This window comes from Lonchura striata, chromosome Z, assembly GCF_046129695.1.
Source record: "Lonchura striata isolate bLonStr1 chromosome Z, bLonStr1.mat, whole genome shotgun sequence".
Lineage (NCBI taxonomy): Eukaryota > Metazoa > Chordata > Aves > Passeriformes > Estrildidae > Lonchura > Lonchura striata.
This window is the reverse complement of record NC_134642.1, coordinates 37,203,367-37,224,373: the sequence shown is the minus strand read 5'-3', so window position 1 is coordinate 37,224,373 and position 21,007 is coordinate 37,203,367. Positions and strand designations below refer to the sequence as shown.

General features: G+C 34.4%; 1 protein-coding gene across 2 annotated transcripts in view; it reads left to right on the top strand.

The window, feature by feature from the left end:
- Nucleotides 1–21,007, top strand: part of WDR70 (WD repeat domain 70) — a 126,891-nt gene that overhangs the window by 51,949 nt on the left and 53,935 nt on the right. The window contains exons 10-11 of one of the 2 annotated variants that reach the window (XM_021551628.3): nucleotides 3,119–3,181; nucleotides 20,822–20,996. In XM_021551628.3, coding sequence (XP_021407303.2) covers nucleotides 3,119–3,181; nucleotides 20,822–20,996 — 238 coding nt within the window. The remainder of the gene's footprint in view (nucleotides 1–3,118; nucleotides 3,182–20,821; nucleotides 20,997–21,007) is intronic. The other variant, XM_021551634.3, reaches the window with a different exon arrangement.

The window sequence follows — 21,007 nt, the reverse complement described above, 5'->3', positions numbered from 1 at the left end:
ATCCTTTGCCACATTATTTGGCATATTTGGAAAATACAGTTATTAAGTCAAGGCTCTTACATGTTATCAGCAGTATATTGAATGAATGTACTGAACAGCATAAATATTGATAGTAACAGAAATTCCAACATTAATACATTACCTAAAAGTGAAAAAAAGTTTGGGAATTTAGGAAGTCTTTAAAAAGTTTTATATTCTCTGGAAATACACCTGAGCAGAATGATCTTTAAAAATACCCTGTGTTTTAAGATATAACTAAGTCTTTGTTTATATTATTCCAAAATATCAGTTGATGTCTATGTAATAACAAAGAAGGAAGAGGAAACGGATAATGTTGTTTTTGTTATTTGGATGTTTTCTTATCACAAATGTGATAGGTAGTGCTGGAAGAATAACTAAGAGAGGTCAGTGATGTAAAATGTTCCAGCAACAGGTGTTCTGTGTCCCTACTCTCGTATGTTCTTTTCCTTTTAGAAGCAGAATCGCAGCCAAACTTGAAATTTAGCAGTTGTGAACTTTATGATCTGTCATTGCAGCTTGGGTTATGGTTGATTAACAGCTGGTTTACTGTTTTAGCATTTCTCTAACAAGTCTTTCCTCTCTCATCCTTTAGTAAGGTTAATTTAATTCTACTCTCTAAAAGTTATCCTAGAGAGTATTTAATGACATCACAAACTGACCTCTATGATAAGGGGACAAGTGCAGATCCATCTCTTGTTATTTCAGTGAAGTAGCTTCAAATCTTCAAAAACAGAATTTTGCATTTAAGTCACAATTGAATTCTTAGTCTTTTGTCAAATGCATGTTTCAAATATGAAGTTACTCTGCTCTATGGAATGTGGTTTTTAACTTTTGTTTTAACCATACACTGTTGCTTAGTAAATATTATCTGTGTCATTTTTGTAATTTTAAGCAGCCAAATACAGTTAATGAAGGATGAGTAGTTTGCATAACATGTATCTGCTGTTTGCAACCAGTGCCGTTCAGATGATTTTTCTCTCCCTTAGGATGTCTGTTATGTCCTAGACATTAATAGGGACTTATGAAATCTGCAGTGTCTTAGTGAACACTGCTGTTTCATGATTACTTTTATCTTAACTTACCTTTCAGTTTTCATATGTTAGCTATTTTCATCCTGTTAACTAGATTTGCATCTAGAATGCCTGCTGTCTCATCTTCATTAGCTGCCTTGTTTCAGTCTCTTTAGGTGAAAGCTATCAGTGTATGACTTCTCTATCACAACAACTGTTTTCTAGCTTTTTATTAGGCTCAGAACTGCATTGAACCCAGTAATTTGACAGGAAAGAGGTTTGAGCAGGTCTGGAATAGCACTGCTGAAAATGGCCAGCAGTCACTTTCACTGCCCGTGGATCAGTTATTCTTACAATGCTGTTCAGCATGTCTTGAACTTCAGCTCAGTTTTGCTTTAATTGAAATCTGTGTCCCATATACTTAAGAGCCAAGTCACCTATTATAGACCATATACTTAAAATGTTCTCAGGAGAGCACAAGATCTGGTATCTGCAGCCTGCTTGGTTGTGCACTGTGAAGAATAGATCCACTGGCTGTGAAGATAGGATTATATGGCATTTCTTCTTAGATATATAGATTCTAAGCTTCAGGTTATGCACTGTCTGCTTACTTCAGGTTGACAGCAGCTGAGCCTAAGCTGCTTACACTTGAAGTGAATTCAGCCCTGGAGTTTGTTGAACACTCCTAGGGCTTGAAACAGCATTGTTGACAACTCGAGAACTTAAGCTATAATTTTACTTTTCTTTAATGTTTTTACATATCAGGAATACCATGCATATGAAAACATAGTTGAGAGCTAAATTTGGACTTGTGTAGTTTAGTGTAAGTGTAGTTATATTGTCTTGCTGAATTGTAGAATTTATAGATTTTTCTAAATAATGCATTTGAAGAAATACAGTGATAAAGCTTGTTACATAGACTGTCCTTGTTTTGTTTAAAAGCGCCAAAGTACAACATTGAAGTAGGCTTTGAGTAAATATTAATAGTCCTAACACATTCAGTGTTTGAAACATTTTATATGTAATAAATACAGTTAACACTGATCCATCTGCAGCTTTGAAACCTACTGACAACAGTAAGATAGCCATGCCAGGGCTACTACCAAGACATTTGTAAAAATGTTTGTTACAACCTAAGCTTCAACACTGCATCTGTCTTCACAGATTTGAAGGTGAGTTGGAAAAAACATACTTGAAAATAATTACTGATGTTTTACATTCATCTGGGGAATCATTAAAAATTTTTTAATTGCTGTCTTAGGCTTTGCTTACACTTTTTAGATATATTTCTTAAAACAACCTGTATGTTATAGAGAGTGGGGCATGTTTTGGGGTCTGAAGTACCTACTCACCAAAAAGATCACCCTGAATCATATCTAGTTGCATCATACTATTTTATAGGTTAGGAAATACAAGTGACATTATGGTCAAACAACTGAATTTACCAGAGGGATAGTATAACTTGGACTCCTGTCTTAGAAAAAGAAATAACTCTTGCCAAGTTGTTTCAAACACATGTATTTGTAGCTGTGTATACACATATACATTCATATACTATGCCGTATTCCATGTTGAAAGAGAAATAATGAAGTTTGAAAATTTTTTTTTAAGATTTTTATGAGATGCTTTTATTCTCAGTACAATATTACAGTTTAGGAAAATTTTCAGAATTAATTTAGAACATAGAGGAATACAGTTCTGTCATCTGATTTATTTTTAGTTTTGCCAAGGTAAAGTTTTTTACTACAGCAAGAAACTTGAAAGTATTTTTGTGTGTCAGATGAAAGTACATGTTAAAAAATTGGTTGATTTATCTGACAATCACAGAATTGAAGTATTCACAGTAGCTCAGTACTTCCTGAAGAGTTTTACCGTGCAGTGAGTAGAGCAAGAAGGGACAATCTTTTTAAAGGCTTTAGCTAGGCAATTGCAATGTTCTTAGCTTAGGATAGGAAGGCAGAAGTTTTGGTGTGTAAATTTGCTTATTTTATCCCAGAGCACACAGTAGTTCACTTCTTACCTGTATTGTGCTCTACTTGGTTCATATGGATAAGCTTCCCTGAAACTTGTTTCCTAACCCCTTTCAGTCAGACTGGAAAATATTTTCTCTTACATCGTCTCTGGTCCTGCCTCACCTTGACTGAGAAAAGGTAATACTTTTGTGCAATTCTGTTAGCTGCTCTGTGGGATTACTTCTGGCAGAACAGAAATGATGGGAAACTGGAAGTATTAGTATTTCTATCAGGTCAGCTTAATTTCAGATAGGGAAGAAGATGGTAATTTGCCGTTTGAGGAATTGATGGGAATTTTTCCATGGTTTAGGGTCATTTGTTGCGCAAATACTTCCATTGTGGTGACTTTGTTCCACAGATACCTTTCACTGGCAATTTCCTCTCCTGTCTTCTCCTAAAAAATGTATTATGTCTTTATTTTATGAAGATGGAATCTTTTCTTCTCATGTATTCAATGATAATTTTAACCTATAACTAACTCAGTTTAAAGGGCTATTTTCTCATGAGATATGCATCTTATTCAAATGACCAGAATTTTTGATTATTCTAGTACTAATGGGAAGTACAACAGACTTAGTAAACTAAATTAGAATGTTTTTGTTTGATAGTAAGGAAGTGAAGTAGAGTAGACAAGGATTTATTTTGGCACATTTCCTTACAAAGATAAAATATGTATTATATCTAAGAAAATAAAATTAAATTGCAATGATTAATGTACAAATCTGATTCTGTATTAAAGCTACACAGTAATGACTAATGATACTTGATATCCTATAGATCAAAACTCTATGAAAATATTTGCTTTGTGATTTTTGACATTTGGAATTGCAGGTAATTTCATTGTTTGAGTAATGAAATTTTAAGTTGTTTCTCTTATCAGTGTCCTCATGTTATATAAATACATGTTTTAGTTAAAATTCCACTGCTAAGTTGCTTGTTTAGAAATGTATGTTGGGTGGTTTTCATTTTTCATGGAACAGCATGAAGCTACATTTGTTAGCTAATAGTGGTTTCAAAGGTGCATGGTTTCACTGGAAGATGATGAAATCTTGAAAAGTTTCCAGTTCAGAAATTTCTGTGTAAGGCAAATAAATCCCATTTCACAAGTGAGATAGAATATAATGGAAATTATGTATGGGATTTTGTGAAATAAGTTTCTCTTGTTTATTTATTAGAAACTTTTATAAATTTTTGTACAGCATCCATTAGTAATTTATTAGCAGTAAATTACATTCCAAAATCTGTTGAAGTTTTTTCTGTTAATTTCAGTGAGTTTTGTTTCTGCCTTTTAAAGGATTAATCTTGTAAATACATGTGAGACATTTTCATCTATCAACTGGGCTAGCTAATAGGAAGACATTTAAAACTGATAATCTGAAATAATCAAAACAACATGTTTCTAATGCAATTTCATAAGACTGAACTATTGCTTCAAAATGGCTATATTTCTATAAATTATTCTAATTAGAGCAGATTTTATCAGAGAAAGTGTGAATATTTCTAGCAAAACCTGAACACTAAGTGTTAGCCACTGACTCAGAGTAGATTGGTTAGTGAGCTGGTTAGTGTTAGAAAACTAGAGCGTGGGAAATCATATACAGAGAGTAATGTTAACCTGAAAATTATGGAGGATTAATTACATATAAGCTTTTAGTATGAGGCTGTGGAAAAGCAGATCCTGTAAAAATGTGTGCACACACAGAGAATGAGCTTCTACTAATGGCATTGGTAAAGGAGATGGTGTTAATGTTCTTTTTCAGCAATACCCATTGAGTTCTGTGTCTAGTTACAATGACAGCAGTCTAAAAAGAATGGTAAAAGACATAGAAAAGAAAAGTGTCAGAGATTTATGCAGAAACTTCAGCTAATTCAAGAATATTCAGGAAGCTGAGAACATTTCAGTTTATTGAATAGGATATTAAGAGATTTGGCAATAGCAAAAAAAAAAAACAAAAACAAACTGAAACAGAGATAAAATTTCCAACATTTGAAAAGTTTTTAAATTGTTAAAGATGTAAGTCGACCCAGTAATTGAAAGCTAGCAAGATTTGTCTAGAAGAAAGTATTTCTTTGTAATCAGATGTATTATGTGACTGTGGAATGGATTATTAAGGAAGAAATGCAGTAAATTCTTTACCAGTTGTAGCTTTCACACAGAAATTGTGGATGAAATTTCTCTTTCAATCATCAGACAAACCCTTAAATACATTTAATCAATCTGAGATTGGAAAAGGCTGGGGATTCTCAGTGATTAAAAACTGTTAATATGATTTAGCTTTGTATAGATAAAGGCTTGGTATTGAGCTGTGAGTATCTGTTAAATGTACTCAATTTTTGAGGATAGGAAGAAATCTATACATGGTCCTTCTGAGGATGGCAGAACTGTCCAGGTGGAGCTGAGGAAGGATATGTATCTAGTTGTTGTTACCGTAGCACATTAGTTGCAAGACTTCATTCCTGTTTTAGTTGAGTGTTTTTTCTCCAAAATCAGTCTACTTTCACAGTTTTATCAACCAATTTCTCATTGACCTTTTAGCTCACCCCTTCTCTTCTGTCTCCAAATCATTCCCCAGTAGATAATTTTGCAGTTGTTTTGTGGCAATAGTGTAAATTTTTAAGCTAATATTGTCATTCAGATACTTTCTAATAAAGATTTATATTAATTGCATTTCTCTTGAGAGGGATTAGTTTGGTTTCCTAAATATTTCTTCTCCTTGAAATCTTTCCAGGCATGTGATTTGTGAAATCTTCAGTTTGCTAGGACATAAAACATATTCTGATATTCTTCAGTTTAGCTCATTAATGGTAGTGGAAACTTCTGGTCAGCTAATATCTAAAATTAAGATCCACATTCACTGCTGTCTGTATAATTTAGAACGTGCTGGCAAACATTTCAGTCTCCTGAGGATGAACTTCTGGTGAGATAAGATGCAGATCTTCCTTTGTCATTATAAACTTACTAGACCATATACATTCTTCCTTCAAAATAAATAATTTACTTACACTCCTGTGTAGCTTTCTTTCTTCTGGTGTGTAATTCACAGTGAATTAAATGAATAGCAGAATATCAGTTACTGAAAAGTTTCAGAGATAAAAAAAGATGTCTTCCCTTTTTTGATAGTACACACCTAGGCTTTAAAAATTAGTTATTCTATCAGTATGTTTATTAAAAAATCTAGCAAATAATTTTACTTAAAGCAGATTTGGTTTGAGATACACCCTACTTCAGTTCATCCAAACAATTAATTTATGGATTTTTTCTGAATAATTTTTTAGTTTACTTATCTATAAGTGATGTGTCATTCCAGTTTCTGTTTACTTAGAGAATGAACTGCTTTTCCTTTGAAAGATTTTTGTTAGTCTTTCAAGAACACTGAGTGAAAATACATAATATAACTGTCTTCTTGGACCACTAAATCTAAATTGCCATTTAAATGGAATATATCTTTCCAGTTCTTTCACACAGTGAGACAATCTCAGAGGGCCAGAGTCTATGGCCATGATTTGTTTGCTCTAAAAACTTTTTCAAGTAAATGAAGGATGTCTCTTATATTTTATGTAGCGCCCATTCATTTACATGAATGTTGGCCATTGAGTAACAAGTCTCACAGTGACTCTAGAATTGCTTGAGTTTGAGCCAAACACCCATTTAGAAGGATCTAGATGACGTTAATAGGCTGTCAAGTACGGTACATGAAAAATTATAGCATTATAATTTAGTTTCACAGATTTGGATATTTTGAGGAGAAGTCAATGTAGTTTTAATTAGCTGTTTCAGTTGCAAGCTCCTTTTTTTTTTCTTTAAACCTTCTTTTGAAGGCTAGCAACCTTATGACAGGATTGATGGATTGAATATTGTGAACAGTCCTTATCTGCTTTGTTAGAAAGGCAGTGGCTTGGTTTGGAGACTGTCTTCATCAGGTTACATTCAAATGAATGATTTAGCAATGAAACAAAGAGATGGTAACTTATTGGACAATGCCAAGTAGATCTTCAAGTACATATATAATAAGATCCATGTATTCAAAATGCAAATGAAGAAAATATTTAACAACTTGGTTACTTGTTTTTCTTGTTTCTGAGCCTCTAGTTGGAACTTGCATAATACTTCAAGTTCAAGTGAAAGCTGAAGTACTCAGTTTCAAAAGTGTAAGTTGTTGGAAAAGTAGAAAATACTGCAAAGTTTCTGAAGGTGTTAGAGATTTGGAAGATTTGGAAGAGTCACCTTTTTTTTTTTTTTTTTTTTTTTTTTTAAGAAATATCATTATATGGAATATAACTTAAATGTATTCCATGTACTTTTAGTGCCATAATGTAGCTAGACTTTAAGGTAGTGAGGCTAACAAGCTTTATTTCTTGTAATGACTATTTGTAAATTGGAAATTAACTTAAATAAGGCACTCCCAGACTGTTACAGATTATACTACTTAGAATTAAATATCAAATGTATGTGACTAGTGCAACATTCATAAAATTCAGACAAGGGGAAAGCTAGAGGTGCATGAATTAACAAAAGATTACAGTTTAAGAGAAACCTGATTCTTGTGTGCAGGCACACAAGTGAACACCAAGGGTAAGAAACTAATAGTCTGGTACCTGGTCCCAAAATTAAGTAATTTTATTGAAATTATTTTAAAATATTTTGTCAGTTAGAGATTTTAAGTCTTCATCTCAGTGTTCACCCATGTGAATAAAGTATTTTTTGCTTCCACACAAACCTAATTTAACTAGTATTTTATATAGTCTCTTACTGTTAAAATACTGATATTGAAATGCCATGCATATTATGTAAAAACTTGTTCTCAAGAATTGCATGAAGTAAAAATAAAGCATAATTGACATTTGTGAAGATCAAAGTATTTAGGGGGATTTTTATATCCACTTTATTTATCCTCTCAAAGTTCATGTCTTACTTATTATGTACCCATAGGAATTCAGCTGTTCACAACAGTGAGGCTTAGGAATTATGTGAATCAATTACTTAATTGATTCACATAATTCCTAAGCCTCACTGTTGAGGCTGGTGAATTTTTTTCTTTCTTCTGTCTCCAGAACAGCAGAATTCACATCCTTTGGTGCAGAACCGTGGTATTCTGCAGGAAGAGGGATCATTGTGGGTTAAAGTTCTGTCACTGATTAATATCTTCTGATAAGTCATAATTTTATGTCTTTAGAAAATTTTTCTCTGGAGGCTTGTTTGTAATACTAGAGTGCCTTCATCAAAAAAGTGTGGTTATCTCACAGGTGTGTAGTAATTTGCACTGCACTGGCATAGTAGTTTGCTTTTTGTCTTGATGTGTCTAAAGGTGTGAAGTCCATTACAGATCCATGAGGATGGCTTCTCCTAGACTGACTTATCTGTTTATAGATACATACACGGTGCAGAGCTGATTAAGAGAGTACAGCAAATGAACAGGCCTGGTTAAGAGGAGTTTGAATAATGACTGTACTGGCCCTTGCTGAAAGCTGGATGTTTACAAAAGGGTTAGTAAAGCTATTTTTGTCTTTATAAACTATGTGTGTTTACATTAATATTTTTTCTGAAGCTTTTATTTATTCAAATGTTAGCTGCTGCAATAAGATATGAGTCAATGGTAAGAGCTTACATTTGAGGGCTTTTTCAACTGACATTTTTATGGCATAACTTAATTTTTAAAGGTCAAACAGCTTCAGGTAGATCATCTTAAGAATTAAAAATTTAAATCAAAATGGAAACTTCCAATAATGCAGAGGAAATGTGGGACCAAAATATTCTAAATTATTGTTCTGCAACAATATTCTAAATTATTGCACTGGTGGGGCCTCACCTTGAGTCCTGGGGACAGTTTTCAGTGCCACAGGATAAGGACATAAGACATTGAATTGTTAGAGTGTATCAGGAGAAATGAGACCAAAATGGAGAAAAGTCTTGAGGGCAAGACTGATGAGGAACTGGTGAAGTCGCTGTGCTTGTTCAGCCTGGAGGAGAGGAATGTTTACCTACCTCCTGGGGGACAGCAGATGGAAGGTGCTAATCTCATCTCTCTGGTCACCAGTGGCAGGACATGAGGAATTGGAATGAATCTACATCAGTGGAAGTTCAGCCTGAACATTAAGAATAGGTTCTTCACTGAGAACGTGGTTGGTCCCTGTAAGAGGTTCCCCAGGGAACTGGTTCCACCATCAAGCCTGGCAGGGTTCAAGGAGCATTTAAATGAGACTCTTGGTCAGGTCATTTAGTTTTTTGTAGATCTGCAAGGAGCAATGATCCTGATGGGTCCTGTCTGTTCCAAGATAATATGTGATTCTGGTCTGTGATTCTAAGAAAATTAAAAATTTTGCTGATTCCCTAGGTAAAAAGAAAGGGTAGAACTAGGCATTTGCACTCACTGAAGAATAGCTGAATTATTGAGGAAGCATCCATGAATTCTAATTGAGGAAAAACAAACAAAAAAATTAGAGAATTTTCTTGCTACTTGATTGACCTTTGTAGGAGTGCTCTCAGCTGCAAGTTAAAATTTGATTGCTCTGTATGTCAGTGAGCGCTTTTAACTGTTCATGAATGCAGTTAGAAAATGGAGACAAGACATGTCTTTACAACATTTAGGACAGTGAACAGTTCAGTTGGAGCTGAAGCTTCTGCAGATTTTCCAGTCAGTCTCAGATTTTTCTGTCTCCCAGTAGCTCTTACATTTGGAGATGCTGGTGACATTTTTATGTATTTATTGTGATTTTGGACTTAGATCTATTAGTTCTTAGTTCTGTTCTTACTAGCTTTTGAGCAGTTTTTTCATGGTTCATAGAATTTTAGATATAAGAAGTTAGCATACCTTCAGGAATATTTTTATGTTCTAAATGGATGGTAGAGTACCCTTTTGAGTGGTCTGTAGTCACAGAATAATTTAGGTTGAAGAGGACATCTGGAGGTCATCTGGTTCAATTCCCTGCTTAGTGCAAAGGCAACTCAGATCAAGTTGCTCAGGTAGCAGCAGGTTGTGCAGTGAACTAAAAGGTGAATTTCTGAACAGTCAGAAACTTCAGGGCTTCAAGCAAACACAAGACTAGAGGGCTACAAGTAACATGTTCAAACTCTAGAGCTATTTGATATTTTTATCAAATTAAGCTATGAAACAGGTCACTTCTCAGCTGTTTCTTTTTTTTTTTAAGAAAAATTAGATTGTTAGAAGCATTCTTAGTTATTTGTGTCCTGCCTTTCTGTCGAACCATGACACTTTCCTATTTTTAATTCTACACATTTTAAACTCAGCAAAATCCCCACCATTTTTCTGCATGTGAAGAATATAATTAATAAGGGTGCATAAGTCCCTTAGTGTTTATCCTTGAGAATCATAAAATTCAATACTATTTTGTCTACTAATGTATTGCTTTAAACCTTTAACTTCACACAAAAGTAAGAAAGGAATATAGGGGCTTCCTCAGTAGTGTAAGTATTATGATATGAGTAAGCCATGACGATAATATATGAAAAAATATTCTGTGTAGTTATCCAGACAGATGTGGGACTGCATCTTGACTCTCCGGAGTTCTAAGGCTAAGAACTGTATTTTTTTTTTCTTGAAGAGATGCTTTTTTCCTTTCTGAATTCCTGTGAGTATGAGGAAAGTGTCTTAGACTTCAGTGGGTATTCCGGAAAATCTAAATACAGATACCTAAATTTGCATTTACCTTATGTGCTGCAGTTTGTCCTGCTCTTTATAAGTAGGATATAAGCTTTTATGCCATTACACTGCAATGCATGAAGATTGGTACTTCATACATAAAGACAAAGTAAAACTCACTTTTAAAATTTTCTGTAGCCCAAGGTGCATACTTAATTTGTGCAGCTGAGTCAGACTTTGCATTATGTAGAGCAGATTCTCTTAACTCCAGAAATCAAAATACATTTAAGGCTTATAATTTGCTCCCTTTAGTTACTTACCTTTGTTAAGGTAAGTAACTAAATTGCAGTTCATTGCTAGTGGACCTGCAGAAAAACGTCTGAGCGAGATCTAAGATGACAGCAAAAGCAGTTAAAACTAATGCGTGTAGGGTCAGCTGAGGTGTTGTCTTAGAGAGCTTTTCCATCCTTGACTGTTTAATTTTGGTTGATTTTTCACTGGTGTAATGAAGAGTTCAGCTGAGTGTTAGATCCAATTTAAGCTATTTAATGGAGTGAAAAAACCTTGAGATCTAAGTGAGCCTAAGCTATTTTATAGCCATGACTAATCAGCTCTTTAGAAAGCATCCTGTTTTCCTAGTGATTAACCCCTCCTTTTGCAGTATCATGCAAGACTGCTCTTGAGTCATTTCAATTCATGCAAGTGACAGTAACTTGAACTGTCAAGCTGTCCTTTACCAGAAGTCTTTCCCTTTGGTCTTAATCCAATGTGCCCCCTAGGGAGATTGATTACATCCCACTTTATCTTTCCTAAGTGGGAGATGAGATCTCAGTTCATTGCCTGCTTCCCCCATTTAGAAAATGACATAAAATTGTATCTACTTTTACTGTCACAACTCAGAATTGAATCACATAATACCTGTAATTTATCTCATGTTCTGTATAGAAATAATAATAATATTGATGTTAGATGTTGCTGGAATGGTCAATGAAGGGCTTCTTGTGTGTAAAGTGCTACACAGTCTCAGGAAAATACTAGTGCTCAGCTTTTTTAAATTGCACAGCATGAAAATAGACTTTGAATTATTATTAAGTCAAAAGGCATAATGACTCTTACAGTGCTCAATATCTTTCACTGAAATCACTGAATCTATTACTCATTGGAAGAAAATATCTTCAGGGGATAGTTCTCTAACCTAGTCAGTGCACTGTTTTCTGAAGACTTGCTTTTAGGTACCTTGCTGATTTGAACTGAAGAAATTATTGTTGTCTTAATGGTTGATGCAAAGATAAACACCTTTTTCTTCAGTCAGATTTGTATCTGAAGATATCATCAACAAGAAACAAAGCAAATTAGCTGTCAATGCCAGTGAGAAAGTAATTCAAAACCAGCAAGACTTTTGTCTCATAGTGCAGTTTAGCTGCCCAAATGTTTTTCACAATTGCAATCAAATATGGTCAGCATTTCAGGGAAACATGAAAGGAAAATAGTTTAATATTTAAGGAAATACTAAGGGATAAAGGCTTATTATACTCAACTATGATGGTCATGTTCAGCTTTTGCCTGTATATTGGCCATTGGAAGGGAGGCAAACAGACTGAATCCATGAGTTAAACTTGAGAAAAAATTCTTTGAAAAGGAATCCATCACAACAACACAGACTGGAACCCCTAAATGAATTATTTTTAATCAAATATTAGCCCTGCAGCCTTTGTTTTCAGTACAGTACAGTATATGCCTTTAATTTGGAGACTATTTTCTTAGGCTGAAGGGACCATTTTGTGTATCACTCTTTTGGGATTTTAAACAGACCTCTGGAGCATGTTTGTGTGTTGGATTTTAGATTAGGGTTTTCTTTAATTTGGTAGTCTTTTTGGAGTTTTATTTGTTTTTTAATGCCTCAGTGATTTGCCTCCAATTACTCTTCTTCAGAATTTGAATGTATTTAAGTACAGTATCATCTCAGTAATATGTCCTCTCAGTAATGTAATTTCCTTATCATGTATTTTATTCTTGGGCATAGATTCCTGAAGCTGTTAGTTTGATTTGGTGAGATGGGGAAGATGTTTGTCCCATTCTCACCTCATCCACTAACAATTATCCTGTCTTCAGAATGTAATCAATATTTTTAGATTTCTTCTATTTTTCTGTATTCTAAGCAGCACTGAATAGATCCTGTATCTTGAACATTTATCCTCCTTGCTTAGAAGTGAGGATTCTTACTGGTATGGCATGTCTGCGTACTATCAAGTACTGCTTTCTGTCCAGCAGTTATCTTAGTGGGTTTGGTTTTTTTTTCAGTTCTATGCAATTGGTCTACTTTTCACTTTTTTTTTTATTCCTTCTCAGCCTTTCATTCTGCCTGTGTGTTTTTTTCCCCTAATAGCTGTTTTTGTGTTCTGAGATTATAAAGTTTTTCCCACAAAACCTTTTGTTATATTTATTTTCAGAGTATTTGTTTTGATGTGAGGAAAATGCTGCTGAACATCACTAACTGCACTGGAACTTAATATTAACTGTTAATGGAATAGATGTGTAATATTGTTGTTCTTCTGTTTTTATTGAAAATTTTCCATTATTTACTTTCCTTTTGATCTTGAACTTTCCCTATGTATTATTTGTGTATTAATATGTTATACTGTCTTCCAAGGTAGCAATTACATTTAAAGCAAATTGTGGCTTAGAGTTTTTATGAAGAAAAAAAAATCTTGTGAAACTTTTAGGTCCTAGATGAAATTTACTGTTTTGAATTAAAGCATTCAGAGTCTTTGAAGACTGGGTATAACAAGGTATTTATCTGAATTTTACTTTGGGAATTCAGTGGAAAGTTCACAGTGAAGGTGGAAGACAGTATAGAGCAGAATCTTGGACTTCTTTTAAGATATCCATTCCAAAATATTTCCATTTATGTGTCTTGATGCTCTTTCTTGAGCTTTAATTTAACAGCTGTTGGTGAGAATTAATAAATGGCAACATTTAAAATGCAGGATTGGTTTTAATGTGTAGTATTTTGTCACTCCTTCTTTCTGCCAATATGATATGCAAAATATGTCTGCTGTAATCTTTGAGGATGACCAAATTTTGGAATTGGTCATTTTGGTGAACTGATCAGTAGATACTTCAAGGGAATGGTCAGGTTTTCATTAAAGTACTTAAAAAAAAAATTGTGCAAAATTCCAAAGGATGTATTTTCCATCACTTTGGAGTGGTATGTAGAAGGGAACATCTGAAATAGATAAGGAGTACATATGCAAATAGTATCCCATTTTATGTACAGGTTCTGTTGATTAAAAAAATGTTGAAGACTTGTGTTATGTTATTTGCTTACTTGTTTCTAGGAAATTTGTTTCTACTCTTGAATTTTTAACCTTAAGAGTGCCTTTTTGTATTGTTAGTCTGACCCAGTGATTTAATCAGGGAAAAAGCAAAAATTACTCAGTCCAGAAAGCTTGTGATCTTTGATTTCATTAAAAACTGACTATTTAGGCCATAAGTAAGAGGTTCAGTCAGTAGGTATTCTACTGTGTCTTTACAGTATAACCTCTAAAGGGTCACACAGACTTTGTGTCTGAATGACTGTGTTCTCAGTCAGAAGTGATTGTATGTCATAACTCATTAGTATTGGCTGCTGCTATTTTCCTCCCATGAACAAACTGCACAGCAGTCTATTGCTTCTGATCTAATATTCCTCCAGTTCTTCTCTGTCTCCTTTCTAATTTAATTTTCCTCAAATGTTACATATATTGGCCATCAGCAGGATTTTTGCTTAATAATTCAGAAGACTTACTCTCCATGCTCTCTCAGACATGCTTATGTGTAATTTTAATTTTGAGTTGGTTGCTTTTTGGTTCCTTCACACTGGAGAATAGGAGCACTTCCCATTCATTGTTACTAGGTTTTAATCTACTCCACCACAGTAATTACAATTCAACTGCTCTTGTGCATAGAAATGGTGTACTTTGTACTTTTGTACTTTGTACATGCAATTGATGGTAATTTTTCCTGTCTAAAAAAAGGCTACCAGTTTAATTTGAAAATATAGAAAAATATGGTTTCATAGTTGCTTAGCTCATTTGCTATGTATCAAATACATTTTTTTTACTCTGTTAAATTTTTCTCTTTGACTTTTTACATTTTTACTTTATTTGAGTGACAGAAAAGTAGAGTTATTATAAGTTACTAAGTTGTGTACATATTTTTGGCAGTTTCTTCTGTAATTATGATTTTACATATGTTGGATGTGACTTTTCTTGTATTCTGGTTCAAATTATTTTACTTCTGTTCAAATCTGGAAATAGGTATCTTTTTTAGAAGTTTTTCTGCCAAACAAGTATGGAAAGTTTTGCTGGATTTCTTTACCCATTTATGTGTACAAATTTTTTCACTGTCTGGCAGGTGACTCAATCTTCCTTGGGTCCTATGTGCACAACAGAAGACTATAGCATACTTCTGTTAAAAGAGGGCAAAAAGAACACAATAATAAAAGTTTTATTGCTGACATAATGATGCACCTTCATATGCATGAAGTACATCCTAACAGAATTTGCAGCTATTTCTTAACTAACCTCTTTAAATATTCTGCTTTAGGCAATTTTCCACTGTATTAATAAGTTCCTTAATTTCATTCCCATGTATGTGTGTTTGTTTTATGTGATAAAAGAGATTTAAGAAACCCCTACTGTAAGATCAGTTGCTTTTTTGTTTATAAAGAGTCGTAATTTAACACTTTAAAGATGTGTTTTCTATCATTGCTGACTTGGTGTCATCTTGTATGGGGCAGATCAATTTCATTGCCACTGTATTTGTAGGATGATTTTGAAGTATATTAAGTTTTGCCACCTTATTACATAGGTAGGTACTATAATATATTCCAGAGGTGCACACTGTAATTAAGTTATTAGATGTACAACATTAAGCCTGTTCTGTACTTTTAACAATATGTTTTAACAACAGTGTACTCTTTGCTTCTTTTGTATTTCAAGTGATAAGAGTAGACTTCATTATACTTAATTACACTGTAATTAAGTTATTAGATGTACAACATTAAGCCTGTTCTGTACTTTTAACAATATGTTTTAACAACAGTGTACTCTTTGCTTCTTTTGTATTTCAAGTGATAAGAGTAGACTTTATTATACAGAGTATACTTAACATATTAAATGCCAGTAACATTCAACATTGTGCAATAGAGTTTTCCAGTCCAGTAGAAACAGAGGAGGTGGGACAGACTAAAAAGCTTAGTGGAATTTGGCAGGTCTGGCTTTTGAAGTTAACACTAGTTCATTTCTTGAGTTTCAACAGATTATATTAGGGCAGTGTCTAGCTGACTCATGACAGAGAATTTTTTTGTGCTTGCAGTCTGGGAAATGCAGCTACCTAACTATAATAATTTGTATAATGCAGCAGCATTGCCAATAATTAATTTTATTAGAAATTTGAAGTTACTAATAGCATAATAAGAACATGAGAAAAAAGGGAAAAAAGAGAGAAAAATATTCTGGGGGAAAAATCTTGCCAAAATCTCTCCTAGAACCTCAGTAATTAAATTAGTTGTTTATTATGTGTCATTTAATTTCTCAGTGGTCATGAAAATACCCACATTACATTTCCAAAAGAACATTCCCCTCCTTTTCTAAGTTGCTTTGAATTGCTCTTGGCAAATATAAGAACTTTACAAAATCACTTTTGCAAAATCTGTTTTGCAGATGTGGAATCCATCATTTAAGAAGTTGAATTTAAACATGTGCATGTGGAGCCTTCTTCATGGATATTTTAATTGAAATGGAATTTATGGAAGAGAAACCATAAATGTTGATGGGATGAATGTATTAAAACTTGATGTAATGAGTAAACAACAGTATATGTTAGAAGTACAGTTTAAAAAAAATCCCTCTGTTCTTTTTACTAAAGAAAAAACTTTGATTAAACAGTTTGTTTCAGGTGGAAAAAAAGGCTCATTCAGGAAATGCTTTTCTTTTGTTTTCACTGGAGTCCAAAAATACCTTGGTTCTGCCTGTCAACAGATAATATTATACTTCTGCTAAGTGGTGCAACATAGAGCATTAAACAGTGTTATTTTTTCATCTCCCACTTTTTTACTTCTGAGGAGATAATCTTAAGAAGGTTTTTTTTAACAAAATGAGTGCCCTGGAAATTATCTGATTAATGCAGGGGTAAATTTTTTTTATTCATTTCAACACAAACAACAGACTGAGCTCAGAGAAGTGAAGCTTCTGAGCTTAGAAAGTGAAAATAGAACTTTTGTCATGCAATCTCATTTATTTATTTTTTCATTATGTCTGAGGAAGAGGAAATAAGTAAATGGTACAAAATATTCCAGAAGAAAACCCCAGAGTCATAATTACATAATGTACCCCGAGTTGACTGTTATGTGGTATGCTGATTGAGGGTTAGAAACAGAGATAATATATGGGAGCAGTCCATATATTTTTTTGCCATATTTGCCAATTTAAAGACAATATTACCTGAAGGTAAATTAATCGAGTTTCTATGCTTCTTTTCCTTTTTAACTTCTTTCCTTCTGACTAGAATGGGAGGAATTAGATGTTAGTCACAATACTACAGAACGGGCTGGGTTGGAAGAAACTTCAGAGGTCATCTAATTTCAAAGTCTCCCCTCTCCAGCCAATGTCAGGGATGCCACCCACTAGACCACATTGCTCAGATCCTTGTCCAACCAGATCTTGAACATTTCTAGGGATGTGACATCCACAACTTCTCTAAGCAACCTGTGCCAGAGCCTCACATGGTCACAGTAAAGGATTCGTTCCTAATATTGATTCTAAGTCTCTTCTGCTTTAGTTTAAACAGTTCCCACTTGTGCTATCACTGTATACTCTGCAAAAATCACTTTCCATCTTTTTTACAACCATCTTTTTAGTACTTACAGTTGCTTTTGGTCTCCCCAGAGCTGTCTCTTTTCCTGTCTGAGCAAACCCAATTCTCATCCTGTCCTCACAGGAGTTGTGCTGCAGCCCCCTGATCCTCTGTTGCGTCTGGACTTGCTTCAACAGGTCCTTGTCCTTTTTATGCTGCATGCAGCTCCAGGTGGGTCTCAGCAGAGCAGAGCAGAGCAGGGGGGCAGAATCCCCTGCCTCCCCTGCTGCCCACAGGGCTCTGGATGCAGTCCAGGACATGTTTGGCTCTGTGGGTTATGAGTGCTCACAGCTGGGCATATACAACCAAAGAATCAATTAGGTTGGAAAAGGCCTCTGGGATTCATTCCAGCCTGTGACCCACCATGGTCAACCAGACCATGGCATTCAGTGCCATGTGCAGTCTTTCCTTAAACACTTCCAAAGATGTGACTTTACTACTTCCCTCAGCAGCCCATTCCTGTATAATCACCCTTCCTGTGAAGAAATTCTTCCCAATGTCCAGTCTAAGTCTTCTTTCATTCCAGTGAAGGTCTGTCCCCAAGGTCCTTCAGTGATCACTGCTTCTAGTCTCTCATTGGTCTGAAGGAAACACATACATAATTTACAGATGACTCCTGGTGTTTTAGTTGGTGGTGATTTAGTCAAAAACCATGCTAAGCTGAAATTTTGCAGATAGTATTATGAGATGTATTTGCAATATGATGTCCATTTAAAAATAGGAAATATTTCCATAAAGAATAAAAATACTTAAAAGATCTTATGTGAAAGAAGACATTAATGAGCTCAGTCTTAGCTCATGAATTACGGCTTTCTGGGAGTGACTGACAAATTTGTAACTAATATATAGGCCATTTCTTTCAAGATACTTACTTTAGTATAATTTTTTCTTTCATTAGATCCAGTAGCAGCAAGGCAACAGCAAACACATGCTCAGTGTGGGGACATTAAGATAACATTGAGGGAATATCAAATATATACTGTAGGCTATGTGGGCATTTTTGACAGGGCATGTAATTCATATATGTGGGAATATGGCCAACTGTTTGCAGTGGAAGCAGCAGTTCAGAGAACTTGGATTTTTCAGCTGACCTGCTGACATTACAGCTGATTGAATGCTCATACTTATTTTAATGTGTTTTATAAGGAATAGGAGTATACAAGTGCTTCTTCTTCCTTTACAGTGGAAAGGTAAAATGATAAAAAGGTTTGAATATGCTCTTCGTGTAGCCGGTTTCTGAGGTTTTGTCAGGACACTTGAGCCCCAAAAAGAGGAAACTGCAGGGTTTAAAAAAGTCATTCCATGCCAGCAGAAGTAAAGAATTGGGAGGATAAAGGATTCTGAGGAGATTTTTCTGCAATTACATCTGAGATGCTGTGAGGCATCTGGAATGAAAGGGCTCTGAAGTTCCCTGCACATAACTGTATTACCTGGTGCACCACTTGAGAAGGGGTGTGCCAAGGCAGTCCTTGGGAACTTGCACTGTAAGAGGGGACAGAGCTGTTCTGTCGGACATGGTCGTCACTCAATTTAAGAAGAGAAGCTGAAGATGCAGGACATTCAAATGAAATTTTGGAGAGATTGAGTATTGTGGAGGAAGAGGAATGGAAAAAGACTCAAGTTTTAAGCAAATATCACAGTGGGAGAAAGTGTGAATGAAAGGCAGGAGCCTGAGATGGGTATTGACCACACAAGGACATTAAAAAGGGAAGGTCAGAATCATTGAATGTTTGAGCATGAAAGCAACTTCTGAAAATCTTCTAGTAAGCCTAATCATAATTGCAATATAGTGCATTATTTAAAATAAAAGTAATAGTTAAAACCATCAAATAAAAAGCTTGCCAAAACCTCAAACCCAAACTAAGTATCAGAACACTTGAATGTCTTGTGCTAGAGCTCCAAATACAGCAATGAAGTGATGCCTTACGCATAGGAGATTTGAAGACTTTTAAAAATGAAACTAACCTTGACTTTATTATGGAAAACTGAAGGTTAATTCTACTTATTCATTCTAACTTACGGTTACTGATTTCTGATTACTGTCATTAAATGTGCAGTTGATTGTAACCTCTCTGAGGTATTTCCAGCTCATTTTCTTGTCTATTTTATTCTAGAATTATTTATATGTCAGCTCTATGGCGTGTCTGGTCCTGTAGCTCTGATGGAAGGAAGTTCCTAATACTGTGCTGTGGTATCTTGTCTCCTTCTGGAGAAATGGCAGCCTCTGTTAAAGTTGTATTTGTTTTGCTAGAGACCAGTGAATTATGTGCTGTTGGATCATAGGCAATGTTTGTATAGTCTAAACAAATGGGGTTGTCTTGAGAACCTTGAGACTTTTTCTTTCTAAATGAATGATCTTCCTTCCTTTGCCAAATTCTGAAACTCTTCTCTGCATTAGATGCCAGAAGAGTTTTGAATTTTTATATGGAAAGACCTCAGCATATTAAATGGACAGAAAACATTTGTATCTAAGACAGTTTAAAGGGTCCACCTGTATCTAGTGTTTTAGTTCTCTCTCATTTGGATGTTTTTCTGTATCTAAGGAACAGAGAAGATCCAGGCAGATACTCTTTTTCCATTAAAAAGAGAAAAGATGTATTTGTTTTGCTAATGTGGGAAAAACTCAACCTGAAAAAACAATAATACATAAATTAGTCTTTCTGAAATATTTGAAGAACACTTTTATAACAGAACTCTAACATCTTCAGGGTTAGTGGAAGAGAACTACAGTAATATTAAAATTAATATTTTAAATGCCTTTTAAAAGTAAAGCGTGAGGAATAGCCAGCCAGTTAAAAGCAGAATATTCAGTTGTTGTTACATCCAAATAGTTAAGAAATCTGTTTTCGTTATGAATTTGTATAAGCATTCATGCCTATTTCCTGAAGTATTAAGTCTTAGTAGAGGACTAAATACTTTCCTCTTCCTGACTTCCATTGGCAGTGGAGATTATGTAGTACCTGTGCATTAACTTTTTGTTATCTTCCAAATTCTAAATTATTTATGTATTTACACGAGAGTTTTGGGGAAAAGTGTTTTGGTTTGGGTTTTTTTTGTTTGTATTAATTATTTTTTAACTTTAGATGCATTTTAGTGAACATGATGTTTCTTACTTGAAAAGTTGTCCTCATAGCTTAAAATGCTGTTTTGCCATTACAGCTTAATTTGAGCAATATTATATGCCATTTGTGCTGGAAAAGGTATTTGGTTTTATCACAAGAAGAATTATTTTATATATAATAACATTATCTAAAACAACTGTTTATTTAAACTATTTTTTCAGAACTGTGAGGACTTGGGACGTTAACAATGAAAAAAAGCACAAAAGCGTATTTAAGCCACGATCAGTTCAAGGTAAACGAGTGATTCCTACAACCTGCACATACAGCAGAGATGGGAAACTTATTGCAGCTGGCTGTCATGATGGCTCTATCCAGATCTGGGATAGGAATATGAGCGTAAGTCCAGT